The following is a 19,420-nucleotide window of genomic DNA, read 5'->3' on the forward strand; positions in this document are numbered from 1 at the left end:
GTTCTCAAAAATAAAAATTAATTTACTCTAGCTTTCGCATTACGTAGAGCCAAAATATTTTGCAGGAATGTAAAGTGGGACAAGAAGATTTCAGTAACATAACTTTGGTAGGATTCTGAAGACACAAGATTTAGTCCGTTGTGGCACCTTAAAGGGGTTGTGACACAACTCTCCTACTTCTACCATATTATAAATGTGTGTTTCTGTATTGCATCAGTCTTGCTTTGAAGCAATACGTGTTTCGAAGTTACTGTGCACTGAAAATTTGGGACTACGAGAGAGCCTCGATGACTTTTTCCCAACTTGCCATGGCAATATTGAGTATTATAGCATTTGATGCCCCACCATGGGAAGACATGTTCTTTTTCCATGGTAGCCGTATGTGGATGTGAATTTAATTGAAGTATTTCTCACTGCGACTTTGTGTATCACAAGAAAGCATGTGACAACATTTGTGCAGCTTAGGTTCGGGTCCAGGTTGCAGTAGGGGGGGGGGGGCTGTGACACTTCGATAAATGTAGTTCATTACATCATGTATGCATTGTATGTACGGCATAGTGTTGAGGGAACGAATTATTTTTCTGGGTGTCGTACTTGGCGGTATCCAAACCCTCAAACACATGCAAGCATCAGGAGGAGCAAGAACTATGACTATTTTCCTTGACTCTCGTAAGCATGTGACCTGTCCCTGTGACCTGTCTTAGTTTTTTGAAAATCTGGTGGGGGGGCAAACATCAGATTTTCTTTGAGGAGCTGTAAACCGGGGAAACTTCGGATTATATCGGGTGGAAAGGAGGTTTCAACTGAAAGCTAAAAAAATCCTTTTGTGCTGGGTGATAAGCTCCAAGAGAAACTTTCCTCAGATAAGCCGCAGTGGACCGCCAGCGAACTATATTTAACAGATAAGCCACAGATTATACGCGTGAAGATACGTTACTTGAGTGTGTGGCAAAGGATGTGAACCAGCAGCGTAGCCAGAAAAATTTTTTGGCAGGGGTCCTATGGGAACTTTACATGGGAGAGGAGGATTTCCCCTCGTATCCCTCTCCCAAATGCACTTCCAAAGGTACAATTTGGATGGGGGGAGGGGGGGTTGAACACCCAGAACCCCCATTCATTCATTGCGAATCGTGCATCGAGCAAGTGCTTGGTGGCAGTGTTGTATAGTTAGCTCTCTGGCCTGTCTGTACTTTGAGGATAATATTTTGTGCTAAAGGTTGTACTCTTTATCTACTTTGGCGAAGGTGATTTTCACTAAGAATCGCAACTCATTTCATTGCTCTTTTAACAGATTGCCACCTTGTTTCACTCTGGTCCAGAAAATAAGTGTGGGGTATATGTGGGCCTTAAGGTAGCACAACTGGCTGCCTTGTGCTTGCATCAGTTTGCTGATTGCATGTCCACAACTGGTCCTCATCAGGTGTGTTTTAGATAAATATTGTATCACCTACAAATCATGCCCTGAGTATAATTCTTGCTTGTGCTTACAGTGGGAGCAATATTGGGTACAGTGTGAACACAAAACTGAAGGTTCAGTTAATATTGGGCTTACATGGCTTTTACCTCTCTGGACTGATCCTGACCCTCAGGCAAGGCAACTTTATTGAACTCTGTGTATGTTAGAGTGGGAACATTTGAACTTGCTCTGAACTTGTCCAATTTCTCTCAAGATTAGAGCTGCTGGTCTTGGCATTGCAGTCAGCTTGACATGCTCAAATTTTGGCCAGAAAGTACTGACTGACCATCTACAGCAATTAGTGGGAGGCCTATGGGGAGTAGCACTGAGCTTCCTAAGTGACCACGAGGAAGCTAGCATTGTAAGGGAACAGGCAAGTGACTTCTTTGTGTTAGCTCAACTTGCAATCTCAATTTTTTTGTAACTCTACCAGAATTTTTTTAGATTTGTCTCTACCACATTTGTGTTGGAGATAGTGAGAGAGAGGCTGTGAAGCTCTATGCTGTGTACCATATAGTAACAGTTGTAATATATCTTTGCAAAGACCCTACCTGTTTAAGCTGACTAAAAGTTAGGATATACAAGAACCCCTCCACATTGCTGTAGGGGTTGTTTGCATATTATATTATTAATATGTCTTCATAGGGGCCAGGGCAGAGCGTGACAGAAAAGCAAATTATATCAATCTTGAAAAAAATGCATACCATCAGGCATTTTTGCTTAGCAACTATACTAGGGTACTGATAGTATCCTTCATAATACATTAGTCATTAATTTGTTTGATAGTTTAGCAGTTCTGCACCTTTGGTTTGTGGAGTGTGTGAGTGCATCACGTGTAATATGTACTAATTGCTGGCATTCTTACTATTGTTGGCACCATTGGTTGCACAAATTTCTGGATTGGGCCTTGGAGCTAAGGTTAGTTAAAATATTTCAGGCTGCTCTTCTATTGTGCAATCTGACATCAAAACTCGCACCTGATGTTGAACCCTGGCAGGGCCCAGTTGTGAGAAATATAGACAATGAGGTAAGGGCCTGAAACACAATAGAAATGCTGTCTGGGTTTCTGATTGTGGGTAACTTAGTGATACAAGAAAAAATTTCATATTTTGATCCACTAGTGAGTTTCTGTAGCTGGGATTAGTGTGCCCTCTCAAATGAGGAAGTATACTAAGTACCATATTAGGTTATGGCATGTACAACTAAAAATGCATACATAATTTCAAAATGACATGATTATAAGTAGAGCCTCAAGTTTTAGGGTTTAATCCGATTCTTCCCCAAATTTGCACTTCTAATTGAAGGTTGCTTCTTTAGCGTGAAACCCGATTTTTACCCGCCAAATTGCCCTCACTCAGATGTCTGTAGGAATGCACACTAACTTGTTTGTCAGCAAATGCAGTTACATCACTGTTTGCACCAAACCAGTACATCGAAATGGGAAAACAAAAACACACTGTCAAGGAGCTCGCAATGAGGGAATCAGAAACATTATATTAAAACGGTTAGGAGCAACTAAGGTTTATTCGAACAAGCACTTTCGTGCAAGAGGCTGCACTTCTTCAGGTTACACAAAAGACAACCTGAAGGTAACCTAAAGAACTGCAGCCTCTTGCACGAAAGTTCTCGTTTGAATAAACCTTAGTTGCTCCTAACCGTTTTAATATTACGTTTCTCAAACCAGTACAGTTAGTTTGAGTAACTGATGCCTCCCCGATGTCTCCCCGAATTTAGCATACTGGAAGTTTTTCCACCCAAATTCACATGAATTTAGAGCACATGTTTATTTACCTGATTTTTACCCCCAAATTTAGAATAAAATATTTCCCAAAAACATCAGGCTCTAATTATAAGTCTAAATTCTAGAGCTGGGTGAATAGCAAAATTTCCATTGCAAATAGTTTACGAATATTTCACTTACACTGTGAATCGAATCCGAATAATTTCTTCAGATGGCAAATTGAATTCAAATGACCAGAAAAGGCACAATTCGAATAATTTCAAATACCTCATGGTGAAATATTTTGTGGTGTTGTGCTCATTAAATGATATTCTGTTCCAAACATGTGAGCCTTTTCACCCAGCATAACATATCGTGAGAGATGGGTCCCTCTGTGTTACATGTGGTACACTACATTTGTGGGATGAACTGCATTGAGAGTTAGTCAACATAAAGTACCAATTTGGGCCTGTTGCTCACACATAATAAAATCGCTAAAACAGTACTAAAAACAAATAACGACACATTCGTGTGTCTGTCCTGTGTCATTCTTATTTGTTTTTAGCACTGTTTTAGCGATTTTATTCATTTGATTCATTCAACATGTTCCATGCAGCCTGCTTTGTGTGCATCTCCTAATTTCTATGTTTACATTGTGAATTTCTTGTACTATTTTTTAGAAATTGCACATATTTCCATCTGTTACCGAACATAATTCTGGAGGTTGGGAGTACATTTACTGGAACCTGCAATGTCCAGAGTACAGTGTTGACCATGAGGTCACAAAATTTGTAGACTTTAGTGACAGAAAATTGTGAACGATGTAAAGCAGAATTCACCTAACGTTCGAGTGTAATGAGGTCAAGCCGACTTGCAGAATGGAGCTGCACACCAAAAGAACAATGGCTGTAACGTGAAGTGGGCTTCACCTAACTCATGGAAGTAATTAGGCGAAGCCGACTTGCACAATGGCAATAGCGACACCTCGCTTCAGATCTATTCCAAAAGAATTCGAAAATTTCGAATACTGAAAATAGGTTGCGAATAGCATTCGAATAGCATCAGATATTCGTTTCATATTCGAAATTTCGAATATTCGCACATCTATATAAAAAATATATACAGGGTGTCCAAGCTAAGTGTGAACATATTTTTTAAATATATATACATATATCACTTTTTCCGAGATGAAATCGATTGCAATATAGCATATGCTGAAGGGCACTCCTTAGGAGGGCATTAGCAAACTCCTAAGACAATGTCTTAATTAACTTTCAATTATTAACTTTTTAATTATAAAAGCTACGAAGTTGTCCCAATGAGAACATCTGTTCCTTTCGGTCACCTGATATCGTAGCCGTTTTCAGAACAAAAATCCGTTCGGTAGATCGTCCGCCAAAAATTCGTGAAGGAACACCGTGTTTTTCCTTAATTTTGTTCATTGCGCATCTTCGGAGACGCGTATTTCCTTCGTCCCCAATGTGAGAGGGGGGAAGAGCACACTATCGCCTCTTGCGTCCAGGAAAAAGATTAAAAGAAAACAGAAAATGCAACCTCTCAAATACCTATGTATTACCACAGGTTTTATTACCACTGGTGTTACCACAGTTCATTAGGAGAGCACCATGTTGATAAGTGTTTTGATATCTGTGAACAATGAACAGTGTTGATATATGTGTGACTATTAGCACCTGTAACATGTTTTCAGGGCCCTTTGTATGGGCAGTCAGCACTTCTGGCATTATTACAACGATCTAACTTCTATGAAGAAATGTCACATCTTATTCAGTGTTACTGCCCTGATACTCAACTAGACACCAAAGCCCTCAGTGACTTAGCAGATCCAAAGTGCGACTCAGGTGAGTATAATCAGGGCCTTGTGTTTTGGGGTTAAACCCGGCAAAATCTGTTTTTATCCCTCGATTTGCATCATTGTCATTTTGGGTAACCCAAAAATCCCCCAAAATAAACTTGCAAAAGTCCAAAGTCAGCCACCAACACAGGCACTGGAAAACCCTAAGCTCTGTGCAACCACCACAGCCACCAGACATCTCGCTGTTTGTTTGTCTGTCTGAAGTACGAGACACACAGTTTATTTTTCCCTTTGATCCATATCCCTATGGCCCGATTGTACAGCTTCTGACATAAAACCAGATGTTTCCCCCCCCCCCCTCGATTTTTGAAAAACATAAAACCGGAAAACACAATGGCCTAAGTGTAATCTCGCTCAGTTGAAATGTTGTGCCATGTTGGTCAAATTATTTAATCATGTTAATCATGATGTGCATTGCTTTCCTTTCCTAGGAGTCTCCACACTCCATGTCGGTGGCAGTGTGGCAATCACAGAATCTATACATGGCAGCCATGGCATTTGCACTGCTTCACTTCTAGGTTCTGTGTGTCGGTTGCTGCAAAACCTAGTTATACTATACCCAGAGCAAGCAACTTCTGAAATTAGAAACCACCAACTGCACCTGCTCTTTCTCAGGTGCAGTGACAATGTATTCTGTACTGGTCATTTTCAGCAAAGTGTTCCTTGTAGAGCTGTGCGAATAGCATAATTTCCATTGCGAATCGAATCCGAATAATTTCTTCAGAAGCCGAATCGAATTCGAATAATCGGTAAAGGCCCAATTCGAATAATTTCGAATACCTCATGGTGAAATAGTTTGTGGTGTTGTGCTCATTCGATGATGTTCTGCAGCAAACTTGTGAGCCTTTTCATGCAGCATAACTAAGGCCCCTGGTTTTCTGCTGCGGCAAATTCAAGATTCTGCGGCACCGACTTGTAAATTCCGCGATTTTCCGCGGCAAGGAGTCAACGGCTGCTTGAAACAGGAAACACTTTATTTTGTTGGATATTGTGGGAACAAAAAATACTTTATAAACTTACAGATTCAAAGCACTGTTGTAGCTCAGCATTACGTGATACCTTGTGTCCTCCTCTGACAACGAATGCCGTCTGTCGCCTACAATCTTTTTATACCTGCTGAAAGATCTTTCAGCATGACAGGAACATTTCAGGAATTGACAAATACTTGATCGCAATAGACGCTAAATTCGGAGCAAGCACCATCATTCCGTTCCAAAACTCAATTACCGTATTTACTCGCATACTTTGCGCACTTTTTCTAAAAAAAAAAAGTCTGAAAAGTAGGGGCTACGCAAATTGCGCGGGAACGTTCGTTACGATATTCAAACGACGCAAAATTTCAAAATTTTAGTATGCCGGTCGTATAGGCTATCGGTAGAGCCGATATTGACGTTATCACTGCATTGCGCGAGCGCGAAAGAAGTACCCAAATACCGCGCAACCGCCGACGGTCGGGAGGCAAAATACGTCGAGAGGGTCGAGACGCTGCTGGAAGACGCCGCTAGTCGCACTTGACAACCGAAAGCACGCTATGTTCGCCAACTTTGTCGTGTTGTGCTGTAAGATTTGTCATAGCGTGTTTGCCACGGTCGCTGAGACGCGCGTGCCAAATATCCGCGCGCGAAAACGCGGGTGCGCAAATTACGCGATTTCTTGTTTTCTTGTCGTGTAGTGCTAAACTAGGGGTGCCCAAATCATGCGATGGCGCAAAATATGCCAGTAAATACGTCGAAGGGTCACGTGTACCTTGGAGCAGTTGGGAGCGTGCGCAGCACATGCTTTTATCTGTCGCTCTTTTGCGTGAGCGTGCAATCCTTCTCCTGAGATGTTGCACGTCGTAGTAACCGTCCACATCGCGCCAATAGCGTCCTTCGACCCAATCGGATTTCCGGGAAATTCCGTGCAAAACGCCATGAAATTTCGAGCAAAATAAGGGATTCTGCGAAATTTCGTGCCAAACGAAAGATTCCGCCATGAATTTCGAATTTCGCGAGATTTCGCGGAATCCCGAGGACTTAAGCATAACATATCGTGAGAGAAAGGGTCCCTCTGTCTTGTGTATGGTACACTGCATTAGTGGGATGAACTGCATTGAGAGTTAGTCAACATGATCCATGCAGCCTGCTGTGTGTGCATCTCCTCATTTCTATGTTACATGTTTACATCGTGAACTTCTTGTACTTTTTTTATAGAAACTACACCTATTTCCATCTGTTACTGAACATAACTCTGCAAGTTGGGAGTACATTTACTGGAACATGCAATGCCCAGAGTACAGTGTGGACCATGAGGTCACAGAAGTTGTAGACTTTAGTAACAGAATATTGTAAGCAGTGTAAAGCGGGCTTCACCTAACACTGTAGTGTAATGATGTGAAGCCGACTTGCAGAGCAGAGCAAAAAAAAAACAAACAAAAAACAATGGCGGTAACGTGAAGTGGGCTTCACCTAACTCTTGGATGCAATGAAGCGAAGCCCACTTGCAGAATGGCGATAGCGATACCTCGCTTCAGTACTATTAGAAAAATATTCGAAAATTTCGAATACTGAAAATAGGTTGCGAATAGCATCAGGTTCCTTGCTAGAAGCTGCATGTTTTTCTGGTTTTACATTGGACGACTCCTTTGGGTATGTTGTTCTGAACATGTTTTATTGTCTCATTTGTTTTACACGATTCCAGGTACATTTTAGGTGAACCTAGCCTTTCCACTAAACATACGATATGGGCTCTACATGAAATTATCAAATTAATCACGCAGTGTGCATTGAAAAATGGCCACATTAGGACTCAGTTGCTACAGTGTAGTGGTTTATTCATCATAATCTTCATTTGCCTGAGAAAAATTTCTTCAGGTAAGGGTTTGTTTGCCACTTATCTGTTCTTCAGGGTGTGGTTTGTAGCATTTTCCATTGCATTATACTGTTACATCAAAAGGACAAGACAGCTTATGCTTCACCACTGTTATTCGTACATTCCTGCACTGATGTGCCTTTACAGGGACACCTAATTTCATATAGTTTTTGGTGAATCCTCATGTTGGTACTGAATCCTTGGAAACTCCTCCCTCTCATTGCCTGTCACGGGGGGGGGTTAGTATGCGTCTTCTGGGGGAACTCTGCCGACAACGGTCATATGTGAAATCTCACGTGCATATATCTGGTGCCAGATATCGCAAAAGGTTTTATTGGTGCACTGTAAGCCATGGTTCCTTTTGTTGTCAGGACTCTCAAGAAACTTGTACACCGAAGTATGGAAACTCATATCAGTTCTTTTGGAGCTCGAAGGAGTGAAGGCATATGAGGTCATTCTGATGTGCATTACACTTCACTGGAATCATGTGAGAGGTAAGACTGATAGGCTGTATCGAGGATGTTGAGTGGAACGGCTTTAATTTAGCAGAAACTGATGTTTGGAGCATCCTATATCATCATGACTTCATAACAGGTGACTGCCTGTCTGCTTTGAGACCACTGTAGCCTGTGCACAGCATACCTTCGATAAATTTACTATATAACAGTCAATCCCAATTTTAATTACAGTCAAACTCCTTTATAGCGAACACCTTTTTAACGAAAATACCACTACAGCAAATTTTTTTTGCGGTCACGCTGGAGCCTATAGGTCCAATAATGGACATCCTTTTTAACGAAAATACCTTTACTGCAAATTTTTTTTGCTGTCCCCTGAGTTTCGTTGTAAAGGAGTTTGACTGTATTCCTTTTGCAACAAAGTACCTGAGAGGATTAGCAAGCCATGAGCGATGCTCAAAATTTATATTGATCCTATAGAAATTCATTGCACATATTAAAATCTTTTCCTAAGATATGAATTTTGAGGAATGAACACTGTCTCCTTTGTCATCAAGAACAAACATATGACATTTTTCTTCTGCCTATGTTTGGTTTCATATTGATATTGTCTTTGTTTATTACTAAAAGGGGCACACCAGCGCTACAACAATAAAAAAAGTGTATAAACCAGACGTTTTGGAACCACATCTGGTTCCCTGACACTTGCCCAGGTTGCCCTGACACTTCATTCTGGAGATCGAACCAGAACTGGCTCTGAAACGTCAAGTTTTTACGATGTTATTGTTGTAGTGCCAATATGCCACTTTTAGTAGTAAACATGGGTGTTCCCTGCCTTTGGACTTTATTTAATTTACGATATGGTCTTGTACCTAGACTAAGAAACAGCACATTTGGCCTTTGTTTGGAGCGGATTAGGTTATTATACAGCACACATAAGTAAATGTCATTTTAAAATGTATGTTACTGCAAAGTAAGCTACTTTTTTGTGGAAGTGTAGCGTGAAAAGTGACCACATTGCTTCATCAAAGAGGTGTCTGAAGCTTCTGCTTATACAATCTTAGAATGGCTCGCCAACTTTTTGGATGCAATTGACAGCAGTGAGCAACACGGTGCTTTCTTCACTGTTCTGTGTCAGCTGTGCACACATGACTACAAGCCTGAATCCATTCTTTCTGACCAAGTGTGCTTCACAAATTTACTGGACACGGCACTCTCTCCCCTGGAACCGCACACTGGTAACACATACATTTTCATACTGTGGCATATAATAGGGTCTGCAAAATCCTTGCAGAACTTTTTCTTCAATGGCAGCATAGATACTCGATCAATTTCACAGGGCATAGGCACCGAGAAGCCAAATTTTGAAACTTTTGTTACTCTTACTTTTACAAACATCTATTGCAATTAGGTCAGTATTTTCTTTGGTGAAATATCCTACTGGGTTGCAAGTTTTTGAGATGGCTTGTGTGACTTCAGTTTAGATCTAACATGACAGAACTGGGGTGTGGGGTCTTGAGCCACAATCCTGAACATCTTGTGTCGAGATAAAACAATTATCTCAGTTCACCATAAAATGGCGACAGAGAAATTGCACCTCAGTTCTGCTTTCCACGAATAAGCATGTGCTTTTGCATTATCTACCGCTGCAGTATCAACTGTCACTTGTATTTCTTTATCTTGCATTTTAAGATTGAGAGTGGGGGTTGATATAAAACATGCTCATTGTGTGGAGATTATTGAAACCATCAGTGTTTCCTTTGAGCAGTCCTGTGTTGAAGATTTATACATGTACTTAAAGGTGCCTCTGTTGTCATTTTGTTGTCTGTGGTTGAATATTTGACTTGTGTACTTCTGACTAGGTTCATGACCTTTCAAATATGCATTCGCAGGCCCTAATCTTAGTGCTCACATGTTGCAGTTGTTAATAATGCATTGCAGAATGCTTAGAACAAAACAAGGTGGCCCTTTCAACAGCAGGTGGACACATTGCAACATTGTTAACGAAGATGCTAAGCCGTTCTTCAAGCTTTGTACGCCATGAAAAGAATCTGGAGCTTGAACTCTTAATTGCTACACTCTCAAGTGTGCTTTCAATTTCTCAAGCAGCAAAAGATTCACCATCACATGGTACTCATTCTCACAGTAAATAATCAAAACCAAACTTTTGTCAGTATGATAAGCCTGCATATACCTGATGTCCTTTGTTCCAGCTCAACTTTTGAAACTTCTGATCAGTGATGTTACTTGCCTATGTGATGCTATCAAACAATGCAAAACCAAGCAAATGGAAGTGCAAGCTGCTAGTAAGGTGAGTATAAGTGCAGTTAGCTGCCATTATATGAAGCAGCCGATTTGTGCATAGAACGAGAGTACAAGTAATTAATGAAAAAGCCAGTGTGGTGAAATGCAAAAAAAAGCCAACTATGGCAAAAATAATGGGACAAACTTATCGTGTGCTTGTATGTGATTGGCACAGTCCTGCAGTGCAGACGAATGAGCCAAGTGTCAGTCAGACTTCTCCATCCATATCGTTTATGCATATGTTCTATTTAAGACTACAGTTGTGGTAGCTGTAATTGCCTTGAAAGAGTTGTGCGACATTTTTTGCTGTTTAACACCTACTAACAATAATATATCTCGCGACTTGAATGCCAAATATGCAAGGGAAAAAGTATACCAACATTGAGGCGCCAAGATTGATGGTTTGTCAAAAAGCGAGTTGATACGTTAAATGCATATTTATTTTTGCAGAGCACCGATATTGCATACCCATTGGAGCAGAGATTCGAATTACTCCAGAATGCAGTTTTTCAGTCGTCTGTATCCAAGGTAATGTGACTGTGTATTATTTATAAGTGAAAAACGCTTGCTGTTTGCACTTTCATAATGTCGTAAGCTAAATGAGGAATTACATTTTCCTGTTCCCTTGCAGGAATTTTGTTGTTCTCATGGTTTACTGTTAGTCATCTTGCAGTCATGGTGGTTCATCACAGGAAAAACAAGTCTTTTGATATCTTCTTTGAAACTTTTGTTGAACCTAACTGCTGACTGTGTAACAGGTTAGGTGTCTCTTCATGATATACACTTTCCAATTCTTGTTTCCATTTGTAATGAAGAATTGCATTGAACCTGAATGACAACAATTCTTGTTCTCGTGGTAGCATGTCAGAGCATAACCCGGGTGTGCACCATACCAGGAGGCATGACACTTAGCCACCATCTTGTACAACTTGCTCAACAAAAGATGAAGGAGATGTCTAAAGGAAAAGAAATGATCAGTCACCTAGTGTTTGGAGTTCTCTGTAACCTCTCTGTTGCTGATGACTTTCGGAAGTTCCTGTCAAAGGTTAGGCTCTCTTTAATGTCCAACGTTTTTCACATGAGGTTGACACTGGGAATCAAACTTACAAGTTGCTTTTGCATGATGGACACATTTTATGTACATTTAGATGAATTTTTTGGAACAGTGCATCACACTTTTGAGTGACCCTGATATTAAGAAATGGCAGCTGCAAGAGCAACAGTCAATGTGGCTGAAAATGATGATTACTCTGACATCTTCTGCAGAAGGACAGAAACTTGTAGCAACCACCAAAGGTGAGCTAGCTGTGAACTCGGTAAAACTCACTCATGAGCATGCTCATCTGTGCTCACTCATGCTCTGTGTGGCAGATGAGTTGAGCATGAGTGAGCAAACAGAGAGCTGTAGTGAGCGGTGACGAAAGTCTCCGGATTTCTGCGGGAGCTATACAGATCAGCCGGACAAGTACCACTAAGTGGGTTGCTCCCCACTATCATCATAATCATCATGATGATAGCCCATTAAGTCAGTCTCGATATTCTGAACAGTTACAATGGCAGAAGAAGAATATGGGCAAAGAGCAGTCTCATGGTGAAAGCGCCTGCATCTGCTACGTGGCGGAACGTGGCATACCTGACAAAATTCACACTCATGAGCATGCTAATTCATGCTCACTCATGCTCATTGTGACAAATGAGTTGAGCATGAGTGAGCAAACAAGGAGCTGAGCAGGAGTCACAAATGCCAACCTCTGTTTGTGAAGTGCACTTGTATACAATCCGGCTTGGTCGTATGAATATGTACCTTGTGTGTCTAATCTAATCATCATTTAATCCCAATCTGATTCCAATCTGGTGCCGCCTTATACTGATTCACTGTGTGCAAGCTGTATCAGCAGTGCATTTTGTGGCAAAAATGGCTCAAACAAAACAGCATTGATTGCTTCCCCAAGTACTTTAGTGGCACTCTAAAGCAGCACTTCTTTAGTGATGCCAAAAGGACATGGCCAAAGAAGTGGATGAATGGTGATACATGAGCAGAGGAATGGAGAAATTTGTGGAGGTGAATGAAGACCCCGCAAAAAAGTTGTTGAAAGAACAACAGCCTAACATATAACACCAAGAGCACTCCAAACTGTCTTCTTTTCAAGAACACTTCACAAGTTTGATCAAGGAAGAAGTGTTCGAGCATAGCTTGGTTACCCATTACATGAAACTCTGCCTAAGCTTAATGAATTATGGATTCTGCAGTTTACTTTGTTCATTGATGGTTGGCTAAGGGCTAGTCATACCTCTGTCCCTTAGATGTTGCATTTTTTGCTCTACAGGAGCCCTGACTTTATTATGTGAGTGGGCTACGCCACACGAAACCATCAGCCACGATGTCCTCTGGAATTCGATGCTGGTCTTGAGAAATCTTTGTTTCTTACATGCAAGCAAGGGAAAACTTCTTGCTACAGGTAATGAAAGCTGCTCTAATGGCTAGAAACATTGGCTTCAGAGTCTGTCATGGGTTTGTCACAGTGTAATTTTTAATGATTGCATAGCATTGCACATACAACATATGGGAACTTACTGCACAACATGTAAACATAGAAGTCAAAACTGTTAAAATAGATGCTGAGTCGTTAAGTAACTGAGTAAAAGTAACTGAGTATGTGTATTTAGATATTTTTTGTGTATCTTTAGTGAAATATCAGATACATTTTCAGCAATGTTTTTTTATCTGCAACTCATTTACTTTTTTCAGTAACTTTTACTCTTTGTAAGAGTATTTTTTCTTATAAAAAAAAAAAAGAGCGACAACCGTCATCAACAGGTGACGCAATTCGGCTAGGCAACCCGAGGCAACCTGACCTGAGAGCTTTGCAATCATTCCCAATACTGAAGTCTGAATTTCTGACTGAGTCTGAATCTGACACTGGGTTGCCCAGCGGTGCCGCAGTGGAGCCGTTATTTAGCTTGGTGGGTTGCGTCAGCACCCACCCGCATAACGGAGAAGAATTTTGAAATGACTGTGTTCCTTTGTGCAAACAGAGGGTATGCAAGTGAAGAGAAATGTTAAGAAGGAAAGCAAACAGCTGAGATAAGTGGCTGGTTTGTTAATGTGTCACTGTCCAGTCTATTTTCTTGGAATAAAGATATTTAGTGGTTCATACTTAGGGTATGTGCAGAACCCAAAGAAAGAATAAAACCACTGTGCATTATCACATCATGTGACCCAAGATATTCTGCTTTATTAATTGTAATGTGACTAATAACAGCTTGCTAAATCAACCCAATCAATTTAGTACTAAAAGTAACTGTAAACGTACTGAGAGGTATCTATAACTGTATTGATGTATTTTCTCCTACAGGGTATCTGTAGCTGTAACTCAAATACTTTTTAAAAGTATCTTTAACAATCGTGGATAGTTGCAATTACCAATGCCTCTCCGTAAATCACAGATGAGTATGCAGATGGCAAATAGGAATTCTCTACGTAAAATATGAACCTCTGCTTTACATAGAAGGGTAGAAAATCCAGCGAACTTGGCCCAGAAGAAGAACAATATCTGCTTGAAATAATGGGTGGCTCTTGTACATAGGCTCATCCCTTAACATACCTCTGCTTTGCTCGTTAGGTATCTGTTATCTAAAAATATGGAGCCTGGGCAACAAGCAAAAAAAAAAAAAAAACACCACCAAGCTCCTCAGTTTTTCAGAACATGACTTGCATCTGGACTTGTCACTTTAAATTACTTTGGATGCTATGAATTACTGCTATAACGTATATTATTCTCCAGTGCATTTATGCAGAGGCATAACTTTGTTTTGAAGGTGCAATGTATAGCATGATGAGTGGCCTGCATGAAAGTCTATCATATGGCAGTTCCCACATGTTTTATGGTTAATTAGCCTAATTTTCTGTATTCAATTAAAAAAAACTTTCCATGTGAAAGTAGTTTTATCTATGTGCATACAAGATGCATGCTAATATGGGCTGACTTTTATAATATAGGGAAATGCCTTTATCTTTTTAATTACAATAAATGGCGCTATGTTATTAGTCAAGGGAGCCACCTCCTGAGGCGTTGGCCTCATTAATTTTAACTAATGAATTTTTTTAATTGCAAAAGATAGAAGTTCAGCGAAAGAAAGCACCTGTTCCTTTTGGTGCGCTGGTGCCGTTGCTATATTCATAAAAAAAGGTTGAGCCAATACCCCCCGAAATGGCCCCCGTAACGCGGCAGATTTGGAGATCATTTTTGTCCCTTCGTCAGAAACGCGTTTTCTCCCTTGTCCTTAAATGCGAGGGAGAAAAGGCGCTTATACCATGGCAAGAGGTGTCTCGAACATAGAAATCTTAAGGAGTATGATTTCTATGGTCTCGAACCGAAGTTCGACTTTATTGCGCATGCTCGTCTGTCAGCTTTCCGTAAGGGAGGCATGTGTTTTATGTAGAGGTGAGCGAATATTCCAAATTTCGAATACGAATCGAATATTTGCGATATTCGATTTGCATTCGTATTCGAAAATTTGATATTTGAAGTTTTCGAATATTTGTAAAAGATCGAATATTCGAATTTTTTCGAATATCATAGCAGCTTACTACAAAACTGTTCCGGGCTACGCGCTGGAATTTGTACGTTGCGGTAGCGGCGACGAACATGAATAGTAGAACATGAATAGTAGAACGGCTGCAAACCCTAGTAGCACAAAACGTTTTGTAAACGTCCAGGAAAGGTCTAGCCACAACCATATTTTCATCTAGGAGACGTCTTCAATCTGATCTACATAACGTTTTCTACCCCCGGATAAGTTGACGCTTTCCCGAGTCTTGAAGACGTGTTTGTGGCCGTCTTGAAGACGTTCAAAAAATGTTTAGAACACTAATTTGAATGTGAGAAAATTCATCCCTGTAGATATCCACCGGTACAGTTTTCCGGAGATCTGCCTCTTTTTTTATTTTTCAACCTCAGCTACCGTTACCACACATTCCATTTTCTGTTTCTCCAAGCAGAACTGCAAGCAACGCTGCCACGTGGCGTTTCAGCGAAAATCGAAGACGCGGTTCACAAACGTGGACCGCGTTAGCAGATGTGCTCCTACCGTAAGAACAGCAGGCTTCCTCCACGGCGTTACACGTGGGGGGACCAGAGCGTAGAGGTGGTCTAGTCCCTTGCAAAGGGAAAACAGATACTATACATTGCTCGTCTTAGAAACTCCCGTAAACTCGATAGCCGTGCTCGCGTTTGAGTCAAAATGGAGGGTGAGGTGTCTAAGTTTATTTCAGTTACGCACAGAAACAACACTGAAGTTGAAATTTCTGGGAGTATTAACTCTCCGTCAACTCAACGCCTGTGTTTCCTACTGCTTTTGGTTTGAGACAGTCAGTATAGGTCCACCGAAAGTAAACTTATTCAGTGTACACAAATCGTCCTCGTTTAAGATACGTCTTGAACACAGTTGGCGAAGACGTATTATAGATGAAAAGTTGGCACGTCCAGCAAACGTGAACGGAAGATATTTACTGGATGTCTTCCTTACGGATATGTCTTCAACAGAGATGCCGAAGACGTATTATAAACGTTAAATCGGCGCGTCTTATAAACGTACTATAAATTACGGCTTCTAGATGTCGCGTTGACGTCCTGATCGTCTTCTATCCTAATTTGACCAAATAAAGACGTTTCTGCGACGTTTTGTGCTACTAGGGAAGCGACGCGCGGAGCTTTCGAGGTACGCTCATCTGCGAATTCGTCACCACACGTTCGGTAACCGAAACCGAAACTAGTACGCAGTTGTGTGCAGCCGCCATTAAAGTCCGCCCCAGCCAAACGCGAAACTGCGGTACGCTTCATGCGTCGTCAGCACAGTCGCGGCTAAGGATTGCCAACGAACACTGAACATTCGTGTGAGGCCAACAGTTCGGTGAAATTCCAGTTAAATATCGAAATTTTGTTGGCGTTTGTTTGTTTGTTTCTGCTTGTAGTAGTCGGGCGATATGTAATAGAATCATGGTCGCGTGCGATGACGGCGATAATCCAGGAGTAGGACGTGACGATATTTCGACATATAGTTTCTCGAACTCCGTCGCAGTGCCACCGCATGTTAAAAGTTCCAACTAGGACGACAATAACGCTGCAAAGTCATTTGAAACTTCACTAACTGTTGTTGCAGATGATAGCAAGACGCATATGGCCTCAGGCAAGACCCGCATGGAGCGATTTTGCTCGCGAATCGCGCGCGTCGGCGCGACAAAGTTCTGCGATGCGCGCGCAGAATTTCGCAGTGAAATGAAAGAAGTGCTGAATACGAACGTCGCGCAAACAATCATGCGTGATAAGCACCCATGCAACATCGTCGAGGATCGCGGTTTTACCGCTCTAATGAATGAGGCTGTTCCACACTATGCATTACCGTCAGGAACGATGGGCTCACGCATGAGAGCACAGTGGAACCGTGCAGTTTCTCGCCTACACAACAAATGCGGAAGGCATTGTCAGTGCAAGAAGAAGAGAGCACTTGCTACATTCGTTTTCCCACATTCTGAACATGTCATTGCCCTATACTTCCATTTTGTCTGTTTTCACCAGCACTTGCAATGCCAACACAGATGTTGACTGTCCATGAAAGATTTTTGAAGTGCAAGTTGTTTTTACGGTTTTCAGCTTGCCTCGTGACAACATCACATTGTTTCATTGTAAAAATATTCTGAATGTACATGTGCATATAGGCAGGTATGCCTTTGCTAAGTCTATACATTAATACGTATTGCTTAGCACTTTTAGGGACAGTGTGTCCGAGCCGGGGTATCTTTCCAAGGATCAGCAAAACACAACTGTGACCATGCTAGTTTTCGGTGCTTAATTGTTACTCTTAGAAGCCTTTATCCTATGACAGGATATTCGATTCGATATTAGAAGGACAATTTTTCAAATATTTGTATTCGATTCGTATTCGAAAATTTCAATACCCGCACACCTCTAGTTTTATGACATGAAACCGACGCGTTGACTTCAGCCATCGGTTCGTCTCTATCTCCTGGCGTGACGTCAGCAGACCAGCGTGGCATCATGCGTGCGTGAGGAGCCAACACGGGGAGCCCCCATCGAAACTGCGAATGTCACGAAGTGACATCGACTTCCCTCGTTCACTTACACGCTCTTTGAAGGAATGGAGGGTTTCTAGAGTGTGCGCACATCAGAGGCCTGTCGCATGGGCTACGGGTCAGCTGCTCTCGTCGTTCCTTCGCAAGCGCTTGTAGCGGCGCAGAAGACGACTGGCACCTGGCTTGTGCCACACCCCTTTTCTCGGCCATCTTCCTGGCCTGGAATAAACATTCGCTCACACGCTGCTATTGAGCACGGCCGCATCTCTTGCCGATCACAACGGTCTACAAGCTCATGCTATTTGTTGCACAACACGCCGCATCCAAAAGCGCAAAAAATATTAGAGGGACATTTGACCGTTCCTTTAATAGTTATAATGGTTGCAACTTTGTTGTGATTTTTTTTAATATACTACTTATCCTACTAGCGTCCACAACAAAGTAACAAAGCGAAGTGGAGGTCATTTGCCCCGAGTTTTGTTAGGACGATGAACGATCGCTTCCCACCCTGCATGGTTTCAACGTTCGTTTGCGTCCGACTGGCGCATGCTAGTTATCGCATCGTCGCACACACCCGCTATTTTCCAGCTGTTTGCCTACAAGCGGACACGCTGTGCGTGATAACCAAACTACCAGCGTAGAGAACTCGGTGCTTTTCGCTTTGGACGCCATTGCGTCGAGCTTGGTGGGCTCACTGCGTTCCGGTGGCATTGATCCATAAAAAGCTGATATCTTCTCGACCTGGCGCAGCTGATATGAACATACGTTCTCGTTCTTGTTACGTTGGACCGTGGACCGGGATAAGCGTTTGACAACTGGAATATTTGGCAGCCCAGTCCATCGGGACGTCTGAATGTAATACAAAAGCGGGGGCCGTCTTGGAGCTTTAATAACATTCCAATGAAATAGCCTCAGCTCACGATCTGTCTGTTTCTCACGAGTCGGATTTTGAGTTTTCAGACGTTTCTTTTTTTTTTCTCTCTCTCTCTCTCTCTCTTACGCCGTTGTTGTTGCAGGCAAATTTCTGAAAAGCTTGCAGCTGCAGCTTGATGCAAATCCCTCTGGAAAGCAGCGGCTCATTGTTGGTTCAACGCTATGGGCGCTGCTGGCGAACTACGAGAAGGTACAGTTTCTGTTTGTAGTACTTGACACCTGACTTGCTTGAAAAGAGAATCCATGTATTCATATCCTCCTGTTCGGATTTTCAGGCGAAGGCACTGACCCATGCAAACAAGCTCCTCTGTACGAAAATCTACGAGGTATATCGGATCGTGCGACACGGGGATGGGGATTGCTGCCGTCAAACAGCCCATGTTTTCCAGTCTGTTATCGGAATCTTGGAAAGGCAAAGCTGAGAAAAGATTGGCCGGATGATTCCCGTGTAAAATAAACTTTCACTTCGAATATGTCCTAGTATATCTTAAGTACAGTGTACGCATGTTTTAGTATAGTGTCTGTTTGTCGGGCGTGACACGCTGTAGGATCGACGTAAGGAGTGTCACGGCGGGATCATCAGCCGCAGCGCAGAAAAATGCGCTTTTCCAAGCGTGGGAGCAGAGCCAAAGAAATCCGCATCGTCAGCGTACGTAAATCATTGTAGAAATTGCGATAGAGTTTGAACAATATAGTGGGGATGGCACCCAAACCCCCCTCCCGATTTTGTGAG

General features: G+C 41.9%; 2 protein-coding genes across 4 annotated transcripts in view; both read left to right on the forward strand.

The window, feature by feature from the left end:
- Positions 1–3,994, forward strand: part of LOC135379301 (rotatin-like) — a 29,476-nt gene extending 25,482 nt beyond the window's left edge. Inside the window, exons 26-29 of the mRNA XM_064612460.1 lie at positions 1,292–1,420; positions 1,491–1,589; positions 1,671–1,829; positions 3,857–3,994. Coding sequence (XP_064468530.1) covers positions 1,292–1,420; positions 1,491–1,589; positions 1,671–1,829; positions 3,857–3,994 — 525 coding nt within the window. The remainder of the gene's footprint in view (positions 1–1,291; positions 1,421–1,490; positions 1,590–1,670; positions 1,830–3,856) is intronic.
- An 894-nt stretch (positions 3,995–4,888) lies between these two features.
- On the forward strand, positions 4,889–19,162 carry LOC135377681 (rotatin-like). Of its 3 annotated transcripts, none has more exons than XM_064610273.1 (14): positions 4,889–5,035; positions 5,481–5,664; positions 7,729–7,901; positions 8,271–8,393; positions 9,422–9,595; positions 10,299–10,487; positions 10,571–10,668; positions 11,112–11,189; positions 11,293–11,419; positions 11,522–11,706; positions 11,810–11,957; positions 12,989–13,120; positions 18,771–18,877; positions 18,963–19,162. In XM_064610273.1, the coding sequence occupies exons 1-14, from the start codon at positions 4,948–4,950 to the stop codon at positions 19,107–19,109; spliced, it is 1,953 nt and encodes a 650-aa protein (XP_064466343.1). In that variant the 5' UTR covers positions 4,889–4,947; the 3' UTR covers positions 19,110–19,162. The 3 variants fall into 3 exon arrangements, with proteins under 3 accessions (XP_064466343.1, XP_064466344.1, XP_064466345.1); XM_064610274.1 differs by having other exon boundaries at positions 11,828–11,957; XM_064610275.1 differs by having other exon boundaries at positions 10,335–10,487.
- The last annotated feature ends 258 nt before the right edge of the window (positions 19,163–19,420 follow it).

This window comes from Ornithodoros turicata, chromosome 1 (genome assembly GCF_037126465.1).
Source record: "Ornithodoros turicata isolate Travis chromosome 1, ASM3712646v1, whole genome shotgun sequence".
NCBI classification, from domain to species: domain Eukaryota; kingdom Metazoa; phylum Arthropoda; class Arachnida; order Ixodida; family Argasidae; genus Ornithodoros; species Ornithodoros turicata.